The 22,232-nt window shown below is 39.8% G+C and overlaps 2 protein-coding genes across 5 annotated transcripts in view; both read left to right on the forward strand.

Moving 5' to 3' along the window:
- The first annotated feature begins 653 nt into the window (after nt 1-653).
- LOC141363289 (uncharacterized) lies at nt 654-4,303 on the forward strand. The gene is made up of 2 exons (XM_073865931.1): nt 654-3,561; nt 4,136-4,303. Exon 1 carries the CDS (start codon nt 775-777, stop codon nt 2,623-2,625), a length of 1,851 nt encoding a protein of 616 aa, XP_073722032.1. The 5' UTR covers nt 654-774; the 3' UTR covers nt 2,626-3,561; nt 4,136-4,303.
- A 2,758-nt stretch (nt 4,304-7,061) lies between these two features.
- Nucleotides 7,062-22,232, forward strand: part of LOC141363288 (protein NLRC3-like) — a 123,229-nt gene continuing 108,058 nt past the window's right edge. For 2 of the 4 annotated variants that reach the window (XM_073865928.1, XM_073865930.1), the window contains exon 1: nt 7,062-9,043. In XM_073865928.1, the coding sequence (XP_073722029.1) occupies nt 7,659-9,043 (1,385 nt within the window). In that variant the 5' untranslated portion in view covers nt 7,062-7,658. The remainder of the gene's footprint in view (nt 9,044-22,232) is intronic. The other 2 variants (XM_073865929.1, XM_073865927.1) reach the window with 2 other exon arrangements.

The raw sequence follows: 22,232 nt of genomic DNA on the forward strand, positions 1-22,232 counted from the left end.
CACGCTGTCTGAAATGGGTGAAACTAGCTACCAATCACTGGTTCCAGGGCCTGGGAAGTATTCCTTTGCTCCCTCAGCTACACCAGCGCTACCATATCAGTCGCATTCCCCTAACGATTTTGGACTTCCTCCTCCTCCTACCCCTAAGGAGCTCCAATAGTTATTAACACCTGCAACTATGCCCTTACCTTCCCATCACAGCGACAAGCAGAGAGACGGATCAGTGCCACCATTCATGCATTCTCAAGCCTTTGCACCAGCGGCTAAGACCAACCAACGGCCTGTACCTCCTTACTCTGGCTCTGAATATGTGTACCGGGGACCTACCCCAACGATTCCCAAGTTTAGTCATCCTGACCCGGGTGAGTTTGCTCGACTTACGATAGCTTTGGATAATCTTCTCCCCCCTGATGGCACTGAACTTTTCAAATACCAGATCTTAGCGGATCACCTTAAGCTTGAGGAAGCCAAAATGATAGCGGATGCTTATCTGAACTCACCTACGCCGTTCACTGATACAATGGTTGCGCTCCACGAGAAATACGGTCAACCACATCAGTTAGCTTTGAAGAGGATCGCTTCTGTGCTCGAAAGTCCTGACATAAAGCGATGTGATGTCTCCGCCTTTCAAAGGTTTGCTCTTCAGGTGCAGTCACTCGTGGGTCTCTTAAGAACCTTGGGACGTGACACGAATTGGAACTTTGTTGTGGGTCCCGTGTCGCACGCCTTTTGGGTAAGCTTCCCCCTGAGCAGCGTGCTGAGTTTCGGCGCCATATGTTCCGCCAACCTGGAACAACACCGAATTTGGTTGACCTTTTGAACTGGCTCCGTTTCGAAACCTGGTGTCACAGCTATGATGCTGAACCAATGCCAAAGGGCTCGCATACTAAGTCAGACTCTGTGAAGAGGACAGTAACTATTCTGCATGGTGTTGGAGAATCCCAGGGTGAGACATCTATCCCTCGGAAAGTTCATGTTTCACAAACCAAGCCTGCGAAAGTCAAGCGTTATTGTCCTTTCTGTGATAAGGCAGAGCATTACCTAAGTCAGTGTGAATCCTTTGCCAAGCTTACCTCCGACCAGGTCAAAACATGGATTCGCAGTAACAACCGTTGTTGGCGTTGCGCCAGGACACACCATGCTGCCCAGTGTGACCTAAAGAAGCCTTGCAATATCTGTCAAGCCATCCACCTTCGTCCTCTTCATGATGTGAATGTCAGTTCCTCTCCCAAGGACGATTCAGCTAACATGGAAAAGAGTTGCCTGACGAGTTCTTCTTCAGATCGGTTCTTTCTGGATAAGCCCTCTGTTGGAGGTCGGGTTATGCTCAAAGTAGTTCCTGTAAACCTGCATTATGAAGATCGCACACTAGACACCTATGCTCTTCTTGATGACGGGTCGGAGAGGACTATTCTGCTTTCCACTGCTGTTAAGGCGCTGGGCATTCAGGGTGTTCCTGAAGACCTACCTTTGCGAACAGTGAGGGATGATATTCAGGTGCTTCATGGTTCGTCTGTATCGTTCCAGATCTCTCCCTTCTGTAAACCTCAGAAAAGTTACAAGATCAACCACGCCTTTACTGCAGATCGTCTAAACCTGTCGCGTCAGTCGTACCCCATAGAACAACTGCAACAGAAGTACCGACATCTGCGAGGTCTTCCTGTCCGTACGCTTACGGATGTCCAGCAATTACTCCTCATTGGTTCCGATCAACCTCACCTCATCACCCCAACAGAGCCTGTGCGATGGGGCGGCCCGGGTGCGCCAGCTGCGGTTCATACGCGCCTAGGATGGACACTTCAGGGCCCCATACCTTCCATGGGGCGGCCTCATGCCACACGGCAATGTCTGTTTACCTCCATTGCTCCGACTCAGGATGAACTCCTTCAAAATGTTCAACAACTGTGGCAGTTGGATGTTGTTCCACAGTGGGAAGGCAAAGCGGTGACCAGGTCCAAGGAGGATCAAAGGGCTCTTGAGTTGCTTGATCTTAAAACTCTCACTCAAGAAATCGAGGGAATCAAACGGTTGGCGACACCTCTACTGCGGCAGAAGGATATGCCTTTGCTGAATGCACCTAAGGAATCAGTCCTACCTACCCTTCGCAGTGTGGAAAGACGGCTGCTAAAGGACCCTGTAAAAGCTGAGGTTTATAGGGAAGAGATGAAGAAACTCATTGATACAGGAGTAGTTAAGGAAGTGGCTGACCCTGTAACTGAGCAGTCTGAAAGCTGGTATATCCCTCACCACATCGTCAGTCACAATGGGAAGTTTCGTGTTGTCTTTAACTGCTCCCATCAATACAGAGGACAAAACCTTAATCAGTATCTGCTGCCAGGGCCTACCCTTGGAGTCTCACTATTAGGTGTCCTGGTCCGCTTCAGAGAACATCCTATAGCTTTGAGTGGGGACATCAAAGCAATGTTCCACCAGGTCCGTCTTCTCCCTGAGGACCGTCCTTTACTCCGTTTCCTGTATCGAAACCTGGAGATGGATAAGGCACCCAAGATTCTCGAATGGCAGGTGTTACCCTTTGGCACGACCTCCAGTCCATGTTGTGCTACCTTCCGCAGAAATGCGGAAATCTGTCTTCTGTGGTATCAATACCTTATCTCTTCCTTCTGACCACTCTGATAAATGGAACTACAACACCTGGCAAGAGTTATTGGACATGACTGCCCAACAACTTCGGGCTTTCCATGCTCCAGGGACGCCTCCCGAAGCTGAGGATTACCGCCGGGCTGAGATCGATATTGTCAAACAGGTACAACAGGAATCCTTTCCTGAGGATTACAAACTGCTGCGGACTGGAAAGTCGGTCAGGTCTGGAAGTCGGCTGGTTACCCTAGCCCCTGAAATTGATCCGTCCAGTGGGCTTTTGAGATTAGGAGGCCGTTTAAGGAGAGTTGTTGACATGCAGGATTCTGTCCTGCATCCTTTACTCCTGGATTCTAATCACCCGGTCACTCGTTTGATCATTCACCACTACGACCACCAGTTGCATCATCCTGGACCTGAACGTCTGTTTGCTGAAATTAGGAGATACTACTGGATCTTACGAGGACGCGAAACTTCTGTGGAGGTGAAAGGGAGTTACGGGAAGCTTATGCCGCACTGGTTCCTGACATACGGCATCATCTTGCCAAACAAAAGATACACTTCCGCTTTAATCCCCCTTCGGCCCCTCACTTTGGTGGGGTTTGGGAAAGGGAAGTAAGATCTGTTAAATCAGCCCTGTGTACAGTTGTGGGTTCCCAGCCCGTTCCTGAGGAGGTCTTAATGACAGTCTTGCTGGAAGAAGAGGCCATCCTAAATTTAAAACCTTTGGGATATGTGTCGTCAGACGTGGCCAATACTGACCCTGTGACCCCAAATAGTCTCTTAATGGGGCGGCCCGATGGATCTCTACCTCAAGTCATTTACCCAGAATCCCAGTTGAGCTGCCGCTATCTGTGGTGTCTGTGTGAACCGTGTAAGCTGTCATCTAAATGATGTGAATAACTGTTTGTTGATGGTGATTACTGCAGATGTAACATCAAGATGTTAGTCACTGACCTCAAAGTAAGCCTTTTATGATTTATGTTTGTGTTATTAGCGATATGAACGGCTTTACATGTATCTGTAAAATGCGGACATGCCCAGACTTGCCTGAAGTAATCTTTTTGTTATATTAAGATTGTTAATATAATTTTCATATGATTATTCGTGCTGTATTGAGCCGCAGATCAGTATTACGGGTTTCTGATGATAATTAATGATGCAAGATTTGCGTGTTTGAGAAGTTGTTAACGAGTGAGATTTACGTTGCGTTTGTGTAAATGCTGCGTCTTTATTCAATCCATATATGGGCATTGCATAGTAATGACAGGATTGTTTATGAAAGTTTACTGATAAATAACTCGTTTTGTTTATGTAATTTCCTTGTTTAATAGATATCACTGATGTAAATGATAAATGCAAATTATTTATGTAACAGTGAATATTCATAATGGTATATATATACATATACATATATATATATATATATATATATATATATATATATATATATATATATATATATATATATATATATATATATATATATATATATATTTTAGTTTATTCATTATCTTTATTGTTTATTATTTTTCAGACTATGTTCATCTTTGAATATGCATCTGTGGTCCATCCCTTTATCATCAATACAAACTGTTAAACTGAACTCCTGTCTCCTCATTATTAGTGCTCTGACCGGCACTCAGGAGGGTTTACTCGTCCGATACAGAATCAGAACCTAACAGTTTAAAAGCCTTCCTAACAGCATGCATAAATACAAAATACAATGCATACTATAGATTCAATAGTCTATAAAATTAATAACTCAATTAAAAACAAGATTCTGTCTATCAAGACTTAATCTGTTGTTATCCTCTGGGCATTTTCACTTTAACATTATTAACTTTAAATTGTCCATATTTTAAAACTGTGGTGAGCAGTTAAAAGCTATAGTGAGTGGCAAATAACTGCACATTTTTATAATCCAAAAAAAATATAAACTAAAAAACATGTATACCATGAAATATACCGTTACCGTGAAATAAAATGACTCATTCCGTGGAATAGATTTTTGGTCATTCCGCGCACCCCTAACTGGCACCATTTCGGGCTTTTTTTAAAAAGACACTTATCAAAATCTCGAAGATTAGATTGAATCGAATCAAATCGAATCGAACAATGATAATCGATTCAAGATCTTGAGAATCGAATCGATTCTTGAAATTTGAATCGAAACCCAGCCCTAAATGCGCTAATGTGACCCATTCGGAGACTCTTTTGGCCAAACAGAAATATTTATTGTCCAATAATAAAAAAAAGTCCAAATATCAGCCGATAAATCTGCAATTGCTGATTGTGCAAAGTGGGAGCTTAATTTAACAACACTTCACAAAGACGGATCTGTTGCTAGTGTTTGCTGTTAAACAGCCATCTGCAGTTATCCGCTTCATTTTCCACAGAACACCACATATAAAATAAAATAAAATCCACATATGATAAGTTCTCTGTTTTGTTTTGTTCTTCGTGTCTGTCTTTTTTAGCTTTGCATTAACTAAATAAATTAGGCTGTGTAACAAGAAGCTAACAAATCTCTCATGAGCAGCAAATCTAAATAACAAGCGAGCCAGTGGACAAAAACAGACAACCTGGCGTAAAACTCTAAATACTTTAATTAGTCTGCAAAAAAAGCCCTGTGGTAGCACATTAACCCTTTCCATGCCAGCCTTTTTTAAAAGTTGCAAGCCAGCACCACCATTTTTTATGATTTAATGCCTTCTAGAAAATGTTCTTTAAATGAATAAAGACCCTCTGATTAACAAACAAACTGTTTCATCCTACCTTCATTTGTTTTCTTTTATCACCTCTCAAATATGGGTGGGTTTCATCAAAAAAACTAAATTTTAAGGAAAAAGCTGATTTAATTGCATTTTTGTGAAAGATTTCTGATAGATCAGATTCAAAGCATGATCAAAAGCAGGGACGTCAGTTTGTGTTGAAAAGTGGTGGGAACAAAAGATCAGATGAAAAACATTACAGCAGAACGGGAAAAATATTGAATAACGGCGCATCAAGAATGGGCATAGTGTAGGCCGGTCAACAACACAAAAATACTCAGCATAAAACCCTCAACAATGTCGACTGCACATGTAACAGTCCCTACAACACCAGCTCAACCAAACAGTGCCAAAGCACCATACTGTAGAAAACCGCAGCATGTTAAGTTAATGATTACAATGAAATTCATTACATATGTAAAAGAAAACACACCATAAGCCAACAACGCAACATATGTGACCCTGGACCACAAAACCAGTCGTATACTGCAAAAAATAATTTTCAAGAAAAAGTTTATTTGTATTTTTGTCTTGTTTTCAGTAAAAATATCTAAAAATTCCTAAATTAAATTCTTGATGAGCAAAATGACTTGTGCATAAAACAAGCAAAAAAAATCTGCCAATGGGGTAAGAAAAAAAATCGTGAAAACTTTTCTTAAACACTAAATTCAAGAAAAATTCACGAAAAAATTGCTTACCCCATTGGCAGATTTTTTTGCTTGTTTTATGCACAGAATCACCTAAATTTGATATTTTTGGTCTAAAAACTAGACTTATTTTCTTGGGTATTGTTGCTCATCAAGAAAAAAACATCTCAATTTAAGAATTTTTAGATATTTGTTACTGAAAACAAGACAAAAATACTTAGACATTTTTTAAATTAAGTGTTTAAGAAAAAATGAATCTCTTTTTAGATATTTTTTTTCTCACCCCATTGGCAGATATTTTTGCTTATTTTAATAACAAATTCACTTAAATTGTATATTTTTTGTCTAAAAACTAGACTTATTTTCTTAGGTCATTTTGCTCATCAAGAAAAAACATCTTGATTTAAGATTTTTTTGATATTTCTACTAAAATAAAGACAAAAATAGTAAGTAAGTCCTTTTTGCAGTGTAAGTTGCACAGGTATTGTTTGATTTTTCAGAACATTTTAACCAAATGCTTAAAAAAAATGGTGGGGACAAAATCAGCCATTTCAAAAAGTGGTGGGGACATGTCCCCAGTGTAAATGACACCTATGTTCAAAACACATGCTGCGTCTGAACTGTTGGGGGGAGGGGTTGCTTCCTGGTTGCATACGTTGGGTAGGAGCGCATATGGTGGATAATAATGGTATTGCTGATTGCTGAAAAAAACTCATAATTGGGAGGGAAGCAATTTCTCTTAATTGACAAGTTAACTTGTCAATGGTGGTGAAAGAGTTAAAAACAAACATTTGAATAGCATTTTTTCTATTCAAATTATATTTGCAGCACATCCCTAATTCACAGCAGTGTAAAAACTGTAAAGGTAATAAAGTTATGAGAAAATTCCACTAATATTAAAGTTTAAAGAAATTCTTGATTCTCATTCTTGCCATCCAGACGAATAACAGAATCTGACTGTCAGAGGAGGAAGATTGAACAATCTGATAATCAACCACAAGACTTCAATGAAAACATGAGTCCTCATTTCAGGTGAATTATAGGATTTTATTTTATTTAGTAGTAAATGCTAGAAAAATGTTGACCTTTTCTGTTTTGCCTAAATGTAACATTTTACAAACCATTAAGAGTCCTGTGTCTTATGATACAAACATTTTGTTCTGTACATGTTTACTCTTACAGGTATTTGTGTAATAATCTGATATATTAATTATTAATTTACAGTCATGACTCTAATCCTAATGAAGTCCTGAACACATTCAGATCAAATCTGAGGAAGAAGTTTGAGTGTTTGTATGAGGTAACATCAAATAAGAGAAACCCAACACTACTGAATGAGATCTACACAGAGCTCTACATCACAGAGAGTGAAAGTGGAGAGATCAGTAATGAACATGAGGTGAGACAGATTGAGACACAATCCAGAAGAACAACAACAGAGGAGACACCAATCAAATGTAATGACATCTTTAAACCTTTACCTGAACAAGACAAACACATCAGAAGTGTGCTGACAAAGGGAGTCGCTGGCATTGGAAAAACAGTCTCTGTACAGAAGTTCATTCTGGACTGGGCTGAAGAGAAAGAGAATCAGGACGTCCACCTCATATTTCCACTTCCTTTTAGAGAGATCAATTTGATGAAGAACAAAACACTCAGTCTTTTAAATCTTCTTCATCTTTTCTTCCCACAAACAAAAGAAATGGAAATCTTCAGTGATAAATATAAAGTGTTGTTCATCTTTGATGGTTTGGATGAGTGTCGTCTGTCTCTGGATTTTCACAGCAGTGTGAGGTTGTGTGATGTAAATAAATCAACCTCAGTGGACGTGATGCTGACAAACCTCATCAAGGGGAATCTGTTTCCTTCTGCTCTCATCTGGATCACCTCCAGACCAGCAGCAGCTGATCTCATCCCCTCTGAGTGTGTTGATCGAGTCACAGAGGTACGAGGCTTCAGTGATCCACAGAAGGAGGAATACTTCAGGAAGAGAATCAGTGATGAGAGTCTGTCCAGGAGAATCATCTCACACCTGAAGTCATCCAGGAGTCTCTACATCATGTGTCACATCCCAGTCTTCTGCTGGATTTCAGTCACTGTTCTAGAGAGAATGTTGAGTGAAGCAGAGAGAAGAGAGATCCCCAAGACTCTCACTCAAATGTACACACACTTCCTGATCATTCAGACAAACATCAAACATCAGAAGGACTATGAGAAGAAAGATGAAGACATGATCTTCAAACTGGGGAAACTGGCTTTTGAGCAGCTTGTTAAAGGCAATCTGATCTTCTATGATGAAGACCTGAGAGAGTGTGGCATTGATGTAGCAGAAGCATCAGTGTACTCAGGATTGTGTACTCAGATCTTCAGAGAGGAGTTTGGTTTGTATCAGGGGAAAGTTTACTGCTTTGTTCATCTCAGCATCCAGGAACATCTAGCAGCTCTTTATGCTCACATCTCCTTCACAAAAAACAACAGATGTGAGTTTAAACCAGGTCGGTTTTCTGAAATTATGGAAATAGTGAAACCTAAATCATCAGAACAGCCTTCATTATATGAGTTACATCAGCGAACTGTAAATGAATCTTTAAAGAGTAAGAATGGACATCTGGATCTTTTCCTGCGTTTTCTTCTGGGTCTTTCACTGGAGTCCAATCAGATTATTTTACAGGATCTACTGACACAGATGAGAAGATGCTCCTACAAGAAAGAGAAAACTGTTAAGTACATTAAACAGAAGATGAATGAGAATCTGTCTCCAGAGAAATCCATCAATCTGATTCACTGTCTGAATGAACTGGATGATGATTCACTGCTGCAGGAGATTCAACGTTATGTGAAATATGGATCAGTAGGATGGACCAAACTCTCCTCTTCACAGTGGGCAGCTTTAGTTTTTGTGTTGTTGACGTCTGAGAAGAATTTGGATGAACTTGATATAAAACCATTTATTGGGGACGAAAATACAGCAGATGAAGTTCTTGTGAAACTGCTGCCTGTGATTAAAGAAACCAAAAAACTACAGTAAGTAAAACTAACAGGTAAAATTTAATTTAAAAAAATATTTTAGAATTGTTATTTTAGGAGAATCATTCATAACAGGAGATTATTAAGTGTTTTATTTTTCTTATATTGTATATAAGTGTAGGGATGGGGGAGGAAAGAATAAATAAATAAATAAAGGTTATTTATTTATTTGTTTAACCTCCTACCAAAACAGAAATTTGTCAACCGGTAGAGATTTTGGACTATCGTTTCTATCGAGGTTACGCGCCCACGTCACGCTCCTGTGCACGTGGTCGTGAAAACGTAACATTTGTACACGTATTTAAAGCTCACGTAACACACGCTGTTTCTGCATTTCTGATATTAATCTGGAGTACCTATGGAGTAGTATGACATCCTTTATATCTCTGAAGAGTCTTTAGTTTAATCAGATTTATAAAAGAAAGATTAGCTTTACCGAATCTTTCCGATAACGTACGAAAAAATGCAGAAGGAGGAGTTATAACACGGGAGGAGCGAGTACGAGTCATACAACACTATACAACACTGTTTTAACTTATGATTCACTAAATGTTTGTGTCATTTATATAATATACACGCGCCTATTTCCAACATAAGACAGAAGTCTTACTTACCACGTGTAACTCGTCATGACCCGGTTCTGAAAATCCACCGCATCAAACACACACGCAAAACCGCGCTGCTAATCCGGATAATAAACTATATCCATTGTTTTCATAAGGCTGGATGTCTTCTCCTTACATCCAAAAACACACTTCTTGTTGTGCCATTGTTGACTTTTGAAATTAAACAAAGCTGAGTGGCGTGATAAGCTGTTAGCAAGCTCTAGCGTCTCCCGCTGACTGACGGCTGGGCGGGGTTTTCCGGGGGAAGTTTTCCGGCGGAAGCCCATATAAAGAAGTGATACGTATCGAAAACCCCTGAAACGTCAGTTAGAACCGTAATCGAAAAAAATTAGCCGAAACTTGTACGAACCCTGGCGAAGTGCATTCGGCACAGAAATACTCTGAAACACGCCCAACTGCATTTTTGACACTTTGCCTACGTTTAGCATGAGGAAACAACTCTATAACTGTGTTAATAAGTCAGAATGCTTGAAATACCATTAAACCCCCCCTTTAAGCACTGCAGTTTTAAAACAAGTTATTTTAAGCCATTGAAACAGAGACGACAGATCTGTATGCGTGCGTTCTTTCTGTGTGACAGGAGCGGACAAGTCGCGCAACCGCTGCTATTTCTGTCTGTGAGGAGCGCGCAAGTCGCGCGACCACTGCTCATTCAGCTCGTGAGCATTGTCCCATTTTATTGGCCTTAAATAGACATACGCGTCAAAATTCCCGTCTTTGCAAGCATCCTCATAAACACGACCAGTTAGGTCTTAAGAGAAAGTAAACAGCTAAAAAAGAAAGCGCATGTGTATTGGATCAGGACTTTGTTACCTAATTTTGCTCCTGTCTGTCACTCGTGTTAATCAAACAGCAGTAAGAGAAAATCTCTCACTGCTCCTGATTAAATCACTTTTCTACCTTAAATAAAAATATATAGGCCTTATACATACATGCATAATTATTTATTATCATTCTTATATCATTAACTGTTTATCTTCAGATAGCTTAAGTTTTGTTTATTTTTATCTTCTTTCTATGCTTGTATATGTTTTTTGTGAGAATTATTAACATTTCTATGGTATTAAAGATTTAAACCTGATTAAAACATAAAAAAACTCTACCGTGATACATATCGTTATCATGATATAAAAATGATATAAAATTAATCCTATCGTGATAGAAGATTTTGGTCATATTGCCCACCGCTAATTGGCATGTAGATGTGTTCAGTCCAGGACTCTTGTCAATTATGTAAAGTTTGGGACAGATCAGACATTGCATAATCATTGTAAACATGTCACTTCCTGTTGCCAGCTGGGGACGCTATGACCATAACTGACTATTGGCATCATAAGTGACTATTGACATGTAGATGTGTTCAGTCCAGGACTTTTATTAATCATGTGAAGTTAGGGAAAGATCGGACATTGCATAATCAGTGTAAACATGTCACTTCCTGTTGCCAGCTGGTGGCACTATGACCATAAGTGACTATTGACATGTAGATGTGTTCAGTCCAGGACTCTTATTAATCATGTGAAGTTTGGGACAGATCAGACATTGCATAATCATTGTAAACATGTCACTTCCTATTGCCAGCTGGTGGCACTATGACCATAAGTGACTATTGACATGTAGATGTGTTCAGTCCAGGATTCTTATTAATCATGTGAAGTTAGGGAAAGATCGGACATTGCATAATCATTGTAAACATGTCACTTGCCAGCTGGTGGCGCTATGACCATAAGTGACTATTGACATGTAGATGTGTTCAGTCCAGGACTCTTATTAATCATGTGAAGTTAGGGAAAGATCAGACATTGCATAATAATTGTAAACATGTCACTTCCTGTTGCCAGCTGGTGGCGCTATGACCATAAGTGACTATTGACATGTAGATGTGTTCAGTCCAGGATTCTTATTAATCATGTGAAGTTAGGGAAAGATCGGACATTGCATAATCATTGTAAACATGTCACTTGCCAGCTGGTGGCGCTATGACCATAAGTGACTATTGACATGTAGATGTGTTCAGTCCAGGACTCTTATTAATCATGTGAAGTTAGGGAAAGATCAGACATTGCATAATAATTGTAAACATGTCACTTCCTGTTGCCAGCTGGTGGCGCTATGACCATAAGTGACTATTGACATGTAGATGTGTTCAGTCCAGGATTCTTATTAATCATGTGAAGTTAGGGAAAGATCGGACATTGCATAATCATTGTAAACATGTCACTTCCTGTTCCCAGCTGGTGGCGCTATAACCATAAGTGACTATTGACATGTAGATGTGTTCAGGTCAGGACTCTTAGCAATCATGTGAAGTTTGGGACAGATCAGACATTGCATAATCAGTGTAAACATGTCACTTCCTGTTGCCAGCTGGTGGCGCTATAACCATAAGTGACTATTGACATGTAGATGTGTTCAGTCCAGGACTCTTATTAATCATGTGAAGTTTGGGACAGATCAGACATTGCATAATAATTGTAAACATGTCACTTCCTGTTGCCAGCTGGTGGCGCTATAACCATAAGTGACTATTGACATGTAGATGTGTTCAGGTCAGGACTCTTAGCAATCATGTGAAGTTTGGGACAGATCAGACATTGCATAATCAGTGTAAACATGTCACTTCCTGTTGCCAGCTGGTGGCGCTATAACCATAAGTGACTATTGACATGTAGATGTGTTCAGTCCAGGACTCTTATTAATCATGTGAAGTTTGGGACAGATCAGACATTGCATAATAATTGTAAACATGTCACTTCCTGTTGCCAGCTGGTGGCGCTATAACCATAAGTGACTATTGACATGTAGATGTGTTCAGTCCAGGACTCTTATTAATCATGTGAAGTTTGGGACAGATCAGACATTGCATAATCATTGTAAACATGTCACTTCCTATTGCCAGCTGGTGGCACTATGACCATAAGTGACTATTGACATGTAGATGTGTTCAGTCCAGGATTCTTATTAATCATGTGAAGTTAGGGAAAGATCGGACATTGCATAATCATTGTAAACATGTCACTTGCCAGCTGGTGGCGCTATGACCATAAGTGACTATTGACATGTAGATGTGTTCAGTCCAGGACTCTTATTAATCATGTGAAGTTAGGGAAAGATCAGACATTGCATAATAATTGTAAACATGTCACTTCCTGTTGCCAGCTGGTGGCACTATGACCATAAGTGACTATTGACATGTAGATGTGTTCAGTCCAGGATTCTTATTAATCATGTGAAGTTAGGGAAAGATCGGACATTGCATAATCATTGTAAACATGTCACTTGCCAGCTGGTGGCGCTATGGCCATAAGTGACTATTGACATGTAGATGTGTTCAGTCCAGGACTCTTATTAATCATGTGAAGTTAGGGAAAGATCGGACATTGCATAATCATTGTAAACATGTCACTTCCTGTTCCCAGCTGGTGGCGCTATAACCATAAGTGACTATTGACATGTAGATGTGTTCAGTCTAGGACTCTTAGTAATCATGTGAAGTTTGGGACAGATCAGACATTGCATAATAATTGTAAACATGTCACTTCCTGTTGCCAGCTGGTGGCGCTATAACCATAAGTGACTATTGACATGTAGATGTGTTCAGGTCAGGACTCTTAGCAATCATATGAAGTTTGGGACAGATCAGACATTGCATAATCAGTGTAAACATGTCACTTCCTGTTGCCAGCTGGTGGCGCTATAACCATAAGTGACTATTGACATGTAGATGTGTTCAGTCCAGGACTCTTATTAATCATGTGAAGTTTGGGACAGATCAGACATTGCATAATAATTGTAAACATGTCACTTCCTGTTGCCAGCTGGTGGCGCTATAACCATAAGTGACTATTGACATGTAGATGTGTTCAGTCCAGGACTTTTATTAATCATGTAAAGTTAGGGAAAGATCAGACATTGCATAATCATTATAAACATGTCACTTTCTGTTGCCAGCTGGTGGCGCTATAACCATAAGTGACTATTGACATGTAGATGTGTTCAGTCCAGGACTCTTATTAATCATGTGAAGTTTGGGACAGATCAGACATTGCATAATCAGTGTAAACATGTCACTTCCTGTTGCCAGCTGGTGGCGCTATAACCATAAGTGACTATTGACATGTAGATGTGTTCAGTCCAGGACTTTTATTAATCATGTAAAGTTAGGGAAAGATCAGACATTGCATAATCATTATAAACATGTCACTTCCTGTTGCCAGCTGGTGGCGCTATAACCATAAGTGACTATTGACATGTATATGTGTTCAGTCTAGGACTCTTAGTAATCATGTGAAGTTTGGGACAGATCAGACATTGCATAATAATTGTAAACATGTCACTTCCTGTTGCCAGCTGGTGGCGCTATAACCATAAGTGACTATTGACATGTAGATGTGTTCAGGTCAGGACTCTTAGCAATCATGTGAAGTTTGGGACAGATCAGACATTGCATAATCAGTGTAAACATGTCACTTCCTGTTGCCAGCTGGTGGCGCTATAACCATAAGTGACTATTGACATGTAGATGTGTTCAGTCCAGGACTTTTATTAATCATGTAAAGTTAGGGAAAGATCAGACATTGCATAATCATTATAAACATGTCACTTTCTGTTGCCAGCTGGTGGCGCTATAACCATAAGTGACTATTGACATGTATATGTGTTCAGTCTAGGACTCTTAGTAATCATGTGAAGTTTGGGACAGATCAGACATTGCATAATAATTGTAAACATGTCACTTCCTGTTGCCAGCTGGTGGCGCTATAACCATAAGTGACTATTGACATGTAGATGTGTTCAGTCCAGGACTCTTATTAATCATGTGAAGTTTGGGACAGATCAGACATTGCATAATCAGTGTAAACATGTCACTTCCTGTTGCCAGCTGGTGGCGCTATAACCATAAGTGACTATTGACATGTAGATGTGTTCAGTCCAGGATTCTTATTAATCATGTGAAGTTAGGGAAAGATCGGACATTGCATAATCATTGTAAACATGTCACTTGCCAGCTGGTGGCGCTATGACCATAAGTGACTATTGACATGTAGATGTGTTCAGTCCAGGATTCTTATTAATCATGTGAAGTTAGGGAAAGATCGGACATTGCATAATCATTGTAAACATGTCACTTGCCAGCTGGTGGCGCTATGACCATAAGTGACTATTGACATGTAGATGTGTTCAGTCCAGGATTCTTATTAATCATGTGAAGTTAGGGAAAGATCGGACATTGCATAATCATTGTAAACATGTCACTTGCCAGCTGGTGGCGCTATGACCATAAGTGACTATTGACATGTAGATGTGTTCAGTCCAGGACTCTTATTAATCATGTGAAGTTAGGGAAAGATCAGACATTGCATAATAATTGTAAACATGTCACTTCCTGTTGCCAGCTGGTGGCGCTATGACCATAAGTGACTATTGACATGTAGATGTGTTCAGTCCAGGATTCTTATTAATCATGTGAAGTTAGGGAAAGATCGGACATTGCATAATCATTGTAAACATGTCACTTCCTGTTCCCAGCTGGTGGCGCTATAACCATAAGTGACTATTGACATGTAGATGTGTTCAGTCTAGGACTCTTAGTAATCATGTGAAGTTTGGGACAGATCAGACATTGCATAATAATTGTAAACATGTCACTTCCTGTTGCCAGCTGGTGGCGCTATAACCATAAGTGACTATTGACATGTAGATGTGTTCAGGTCAGGACTCTTAGCAATCATGTGAAGTTTGGGACAGATCAGACATTGCATAATCAGTGTAAACATGTCACTTCCTGTTGCCAGCTGGTGGCGCTATAACCATAAGTGACTATTGACATGTAGATGTGTTCAGTCCAGGACTCTTATTAATCATGTGAAGTTTGGGACAGATCAGACATTGCATAATAATTGTAAACATGTCACTTCCTGTTGCCAGCTGGTGGCGCTATAACCATAAGTGACTATTGACATGTAGATGTGTTCAGGTCAGGACTCTTAGCAATCATGTGAAGTTTGGGACAGATCAGACATTGCATAATCAGTGTAAACATGTCACTTCCTGTTGCCAGCTGGTGGCGCTATAACCATAAGTGACTATTGACATGTAGATGTGTTCAGTCCAGGACTCTTATTAATCATGTGAAGTTTGGGACAGATCAGACATTGCATAATAATTGTAAACATGTCACTTCCTGTTGCCAGCTGGTGGCGCTATAACCATAAGTGACTATTGACATGTAGATGTGTTCAGTCCAGGACTCTTATTAATCATGTGAAGTTAGGGAAAGATCGGACATTGCATAATCATTGTAAACATGTCACTTGCCAGCTGGTGGCGCTATGACCATAAGTGACTATTGACATGTAGACGTGTTCAGTCCAGGACTCTTATTAATCATGTGAAGTTAGGGAAAGATCAGACATTGCATAATAATTGTAAACATGTCACTTCCTGTTGCCAGCTGGTGGCACTATGACCATAAGTGACTATTGACATGTAGATGTGTTCAGTCCAGGATTCTTATTAATCATGTGAAGTTAGGGAAAGATCGGACATTGCATAATCATTGTAAACATGTCACTTGCCAGCTGGTGGCGCTATGGCCATAAGTGACTATTGACATGTAGATGTGTTCAGTCCAGGACTCTTATTAATCATGTGAAGTTAGGGAAAGATCGGACATTGCATAATCATTGTAAACATGTCACTTCCTGTTCCCAGCTGGTGGCCCTATAACCATAAGTGACTATTGACATGTAGATGTGTTCAGTCTAGGACTCTTAGTAATCATGTGAAGTTTGGGACAGATCAGACATTGCATAATAATTGTAAACATGTCACTTCCTGTTGCCAGCTGGTGGCGCTATAACCATAAGTGACTATTGACATGTAGATGTGTTCAGGTCAGGACTCTTAGCAATCATGTGAAGTTTGGGACAGATCAGACATTGCATAATCAGTGTAAACATGTCACTTCCTGTTGCCAGCTGGTGGCGCTATAACCATAAGTGACTATTGACATGTAGATGTGTTCAGTCCAGGACTCTTATTAATCATGTGAAGTTTGGGACAGATCAGACATTGCATAATAATTGTAAACATGTCACTTCCTGTTGCCAGCTGGTGGCGCTATAACCATAAGTGACTATTGACATGTAGATGTGTTCAGGTCAGGACTCTTAGCAATCATGTGAAGTTTGGGACAGATCAGACATTGCATAATCAGTGTAAACATGTCACTTCCTGTTGCCAGCTGGTGGCGCTATAACCATAAGTGACTATTGACATGTAGATGTGTTCAGTCCAGGACTTTTATTAATCATGTAAAGTTAGGGAAAGATCAGACATTGCATAATCATTATAAACATGTCACTTCCTGTTGCCAGCTGGTGGCGCTATAACCATAAGTGACTATTGACATGTATATGTGTTCAGTCTAGGACTCTTAGTAATCATGTGAAGTTTGGGACAGATCAGACATTGCATAATAATTGTAAACATGTCACTTCCTGTTGCCAGCTGGTGGCGCTATAACCATAAGTGACTATTGACATGTAGATGTGTTCAGGTCAGGACTCTTAGCAATCATGTAAAGTTTGGGACAGATCAGACATTGCATAATCAGTGTAAACATGTCACTTCCTGTTGCCAGCTGGTGGCGCTATAACCATAAGTGACTATTGACATGTAGATGTGTTCAGTCCAGGACTTTTATTAATCATGTAAAGTTAGGGAAAGATCAGACATTGCATAATCATTATAAACATGTCACTTTCTGTTGCCAGCTGGTGGCGCTATAACCATAAGTGACTATTGACATGTATATGTGTTCAGTCTAGGACTCTTAGTAATCATGTGAAGTTTGGGACAGATCAGACATTGCATAATAATTGTAAACATGTCACTTCCTGTTGCCAGCTGGTGGCGCTATAACCATAAGTGACTATTGACATGTAGATGTGTTCAGTCCAGGACTCTTATTAATCATGTGAAGTTTGGGACAGATCAGACATTGCATAATCAGTGTAAACATGTCACTTCCTGTTGCCAGCTGGTGGCGCTATAACCATAAGTGACTATTAACATGTAGATGTGTTCAGTCCAGGACTCTTATTAATCATGTGAAGTTTGGGACAGATCAGACATTGCATAATCATTGTAAACATGTCACTTCCTGTTGCCAGCTGGTGGCGCTATAACCATAAGTGACTATTGACATGTAGATGTGTTCAGTCCAGGACTCTTATTAATCATGTGAAGTTTGGGACAGATCAGACATTGCATAATCATTGTAAACATGTCACTTCCTGTTGCCAGCTGGTGGCGCTATAACCATAAGTGACTATTGACATGTAGATGTGTTCAGTCCAGGACTCTTATTAATCATGTGAAGTTTGGGACAGATCAGACATTGGATAATCATTGTAAACATGTCACTTCCTGTTGCCAGCTGGTGGCGCTATAACCATAAGTGACTATTGACATGTAGATGTGTTCAGGTCAGGACTCTTATTAATCATGTGAAGTTTGGGACAGATCAGACATTGCATAATCATTGTAAACATGTCACTTCCTGTTGCCAGCTGGTGGCGCTATAACCATAAGTGACTATTGACATGTAGATGTGTTCAGGTCAGGACTCTTAGCAATCATGTGAAGTTTGGGACAGATCGGACACTGTATGCCTGAGTTCCAGCAACCTGTTTCATAGCGAAACATCAAATTTTGGCTGGCCGAAACAGACACAAATTTTAATATAGAGTCAAATCCTTCGCAATTTAGCATCACAAAGGCCTTAAGATGAGACTCGCCAAATATGATGATGATCCGACGAAAACTGTAGGAGGAGTTAGTTAAAGTATGACTGCTGGAAATGAGGAAAACTGAGCCAAAATCTGAGAATTAATTCAAAATAGCTGACTTCCTGTTTGGTTTAGGGCGTTGCTCCAAGAGACTTTTTTGTAGGGCTTGTACAGGGAACTAAATTGCGACCAAAATGGTCGCATATGCGACCTTTTGAACTGCCTTATTTTTAATGGGTCGCAAATGTGCTACCTAATGTTTTAGACAATATGCTATGATTTACTATGAGCATTTATTAAAACAGAAATGTGGATTTTAAGAATACGTTTTATAACGTGCTCTGAGCCTTCAACACATTGGCTTCATTTTGTGTGAAAGCACGTCGTGCTTGAGTGTGAGTTCGCATGCTCTCTGTTTCTCAATGAATTGGGTGCGACAACAAGCTCAGTGTCTTCCATGTTTCTGAACTTGAGCAGAGGTCTTTCTTCACTGAGGACGCGGGACCCATATGGTTCCGGGTTTATAGTTTAAATGGTCAGTCGGGTCCGGTTAGGTCCTAGTTTAATTACTTTGAGTCCCAAGTCTGATTAATATTGTGTGTATAACCCGAGTCGATCGGAAAACGGCCATGAGCGCTACCGCGCTAAAGCTCGAGTGCAGTTTCAGCGTGCCTCCGGTTTCTATGGCGATGGTTCTTGTTACGACCACGCGCTGCATTTTCGTTCTCACATGTTTTTAATAATCTTATTATTAATAAACCATATCTTTTCTAAAACCATATCCATATTTAAAAAGTTTGCACAGAGATTGTTGCAAAAAAGCAGTGCTAATGTCAAGCCCATTGCACTGAACGAGCAAAGCTTAAGCTGACCCGGAATATAAAAAACGCAAAGCAAAAGTAAAGTCTGTCACCGGGACAGCAAGTAGACTTTTCAATCTGAAATAATTAGTGGATTAAGCTTTTTTAATCGACAAGAGAGAAATAGAAAGAGAGAGCAGAAGTAGGGTTGCCGCCGTGATGTAATTTTCCCACCGGTTAATCAGCGCGTCACAAACTCGGTGATCCCGGTATCACAGAGTGGGAGGGGCTTATAAATGCGCATGCAGATGGCACATTTTACTTTCACTTTTGAATTACGCAACTGTTTAAATGCATCGCTTGGGTAAGCTGCGTTAAATCGCCTATGAATTTCCATGCAATGTGAGTGCAACAGCTGGTTTACTTAAGTGCTTGAGTCAATGTGTGCAGGTAATTCTCACAGAACCCGCCAGTCCCAAGCAGAGCAACCGGCTACTTCTACATAAAAGCACTGCTTGAATTATGGGTTTAATATTTTTCTTGATGAAAAACACAACAACAAAACGATCTCGCTTATATTAAACATCATATATGTATATTATAACAAAAACGAACAAAGCACGCGGCTCCTGTCATCATCTGGTCAGTCAGCTCACCTTGCAAACTCTGACAGAAATAAATGAAATCTGACACCTGCGGCTGCTCTTTGACGTGACGCGCGTTCAGCCCCGCTGAATTCAGACAACAGACACATTCAGTTGTAAGTGTTTGCTCTCTCTAACGAAACTAAATGATTTAATTGCACGAAAATATCAAAACTAGGGATGCACCGATAGGATTTTTTTGGGCCGATACCGATTTAAACAGACAACTTCTGTCCGATTCCGATGCCGATACCAATATTAAACACTTGTATATAATACTATACAGTTGGTCTATTAGCTAGTTTATTTCTGCATCAAATTATTTTTACTGAACATGGATTGAATCTAATTAACATTCAACTGACCAACAAAATAAGAGAGGCACAAATTAAGCTAAAACAAATATAATAAGACTGCATGACAACCTTCAAAGGTGGTTTTTGCTATTCAGCATTTATTTTATTAACAACATTACCTCATTGTTTACATATAATGGATGTATTTATGCAGTTAATTAATAAACAATCGGTATCGGCCTGTCTTGTACTATTGCCGATATGCCGATGGTTTCAAATTCATCAAAAATCGTCCGATAAATATCGGCGGCCGATACATCGGTGCATCACTAATCAAAACGACGGTGAAAGACGGTGTCGCGGTGGGCAAGTGATATAACCGCTGAGAGGCTGAAGCACCGGTTATCACCGTTTCACAGACTATCGCGGCAAGCCTAAGCAGAAGCAGTAAAAAGTGCCTATCTAATAGAAATTATTACCATTATAACATCAGTCACATTTATAATCTATAGACCTGCGCTGTCTATTAATATACTATAGGCTACATAGTATTGTATTATATTGAGTTTGATAAAAGGGGTCTAATTGCTTCATATATCAGTGCAAAAACAGTAAGTGTTTTCGTGGCGCTTTGACAAACAGTGTCAGCTTTGTTAATGGCAAAGAAGGTTTGGAGTGGTTACTATATAAAGCATATTGATCAGGAAAGAAAAAGGGGATTATTTAGAGTAAAAACAATATATTGTTGAAACGCACATCAAATAATAATTTCATAACTTTGAATTATAAGGCATACTAAGATAAACAAAACATTCCTATAGTGTTAAAACACAGTGATACAGCAATATGATCATGCAGTACAAGAATATATAATAAGCATTTTAATAGCTTGTGATCTTTAAACTAAAGAATGAGGTCCACTTCAATGTAGGGTTGCTGCGGTGACAGAATTTTCCCATTGGTTAATCAGCGCATGACAAACCCGGTGATACCGGGAGGGTCTTATAAATGTGCATGCAGACTTGCTGTAAAACCAACTTCATGTTGCCATGACACACGCATACGTGCGTCATTGTTTATCCATCTCATTTATCATTTCTTGATAACTGCTTTAATTTATTTTGCAACATTTCTCGTTGTGAATGTTGATGTAAATCTCTCGTTTTAAAGAGCTGAACCATAACTTTTGTTGTGGTGATGCGCGCGTCCTCAATATGACACGCCCATTACGGCATCGTTTTGGCTTCTTGTTCACTCAGAGGGTTTTCCGTGTATCTGACTAGGTCCTCTTTCCGGCAACAATCTCAGAAGAATAACGGGAAGTGTTTGTGTTCACACAGACGCTTGTCTGGCAATTTAACGGGTATTTTCTGGGACCAAAGGTCTGTGTGAATGGGGTTTATATGATTTAATTTTCAAGAAAATATCAAAACGATGGTGAAAGACGGTGTCGCGGTGGGCAGGTGATCTAACAGGTGAGAGGCTGAAGCACCGGTAATCACGTTACACAGACTATCGCGACAAGCCTACCTCAATGGTCTCTGGCTATTGTCTCCCAGAAGCCAGACCTTCAGTCTCTCTAATGGAATTCTTTTAAAGCTTGTTAATTTAATTAGATTGTCACATAATTTACAATCAGAGAGACACTAGGTCTGGAAGTGTGTTTATCAGGAGGTTAAGATCTCTGATTAAAGCATTATGACCAGACCCTTATTTGATGGCCTGGCGTTAAACTCAATCTAAGTTCACAGCGTGAAAACTAATTACAACTCAGACGAAAAGAAATTGGGTAGGCCAAATCTTAAGTCTTAAGTCTAGACCCAGACTAAAATGTGTGTTTGAGCTGTCATAATTAAAAAGTGACGGATCTTTAAATATATCAGTAGCATTGTTTTATCACAAGATGCATGCCAGTAATGTCTTTGTGGGGCATGCTTGTAAAAACAAATCTCATAATATATCTAAGACATAGGGCCCTATCTTGCACCCAGCGCAATTGACTTTATCAGTGACGCATGTATCATT

This window comes from Misgurnus anguillicaudatus, unplaced genomic scaffold (genome assembly GCF_027580225.2).
Source record: "Misgurnus anguillicaudatus unplaced genomic scaffold, ASM2758022v2 HiC_scaffold_33, whole genome shotgun sequence".
NCBI classification, from domain to species: Eukaryota; Metazoa; Chordata; class Actinopteri; order Cypriniformes; family Cobitidae; genus Misgurnus; species Misgurnus anguillicaudatus.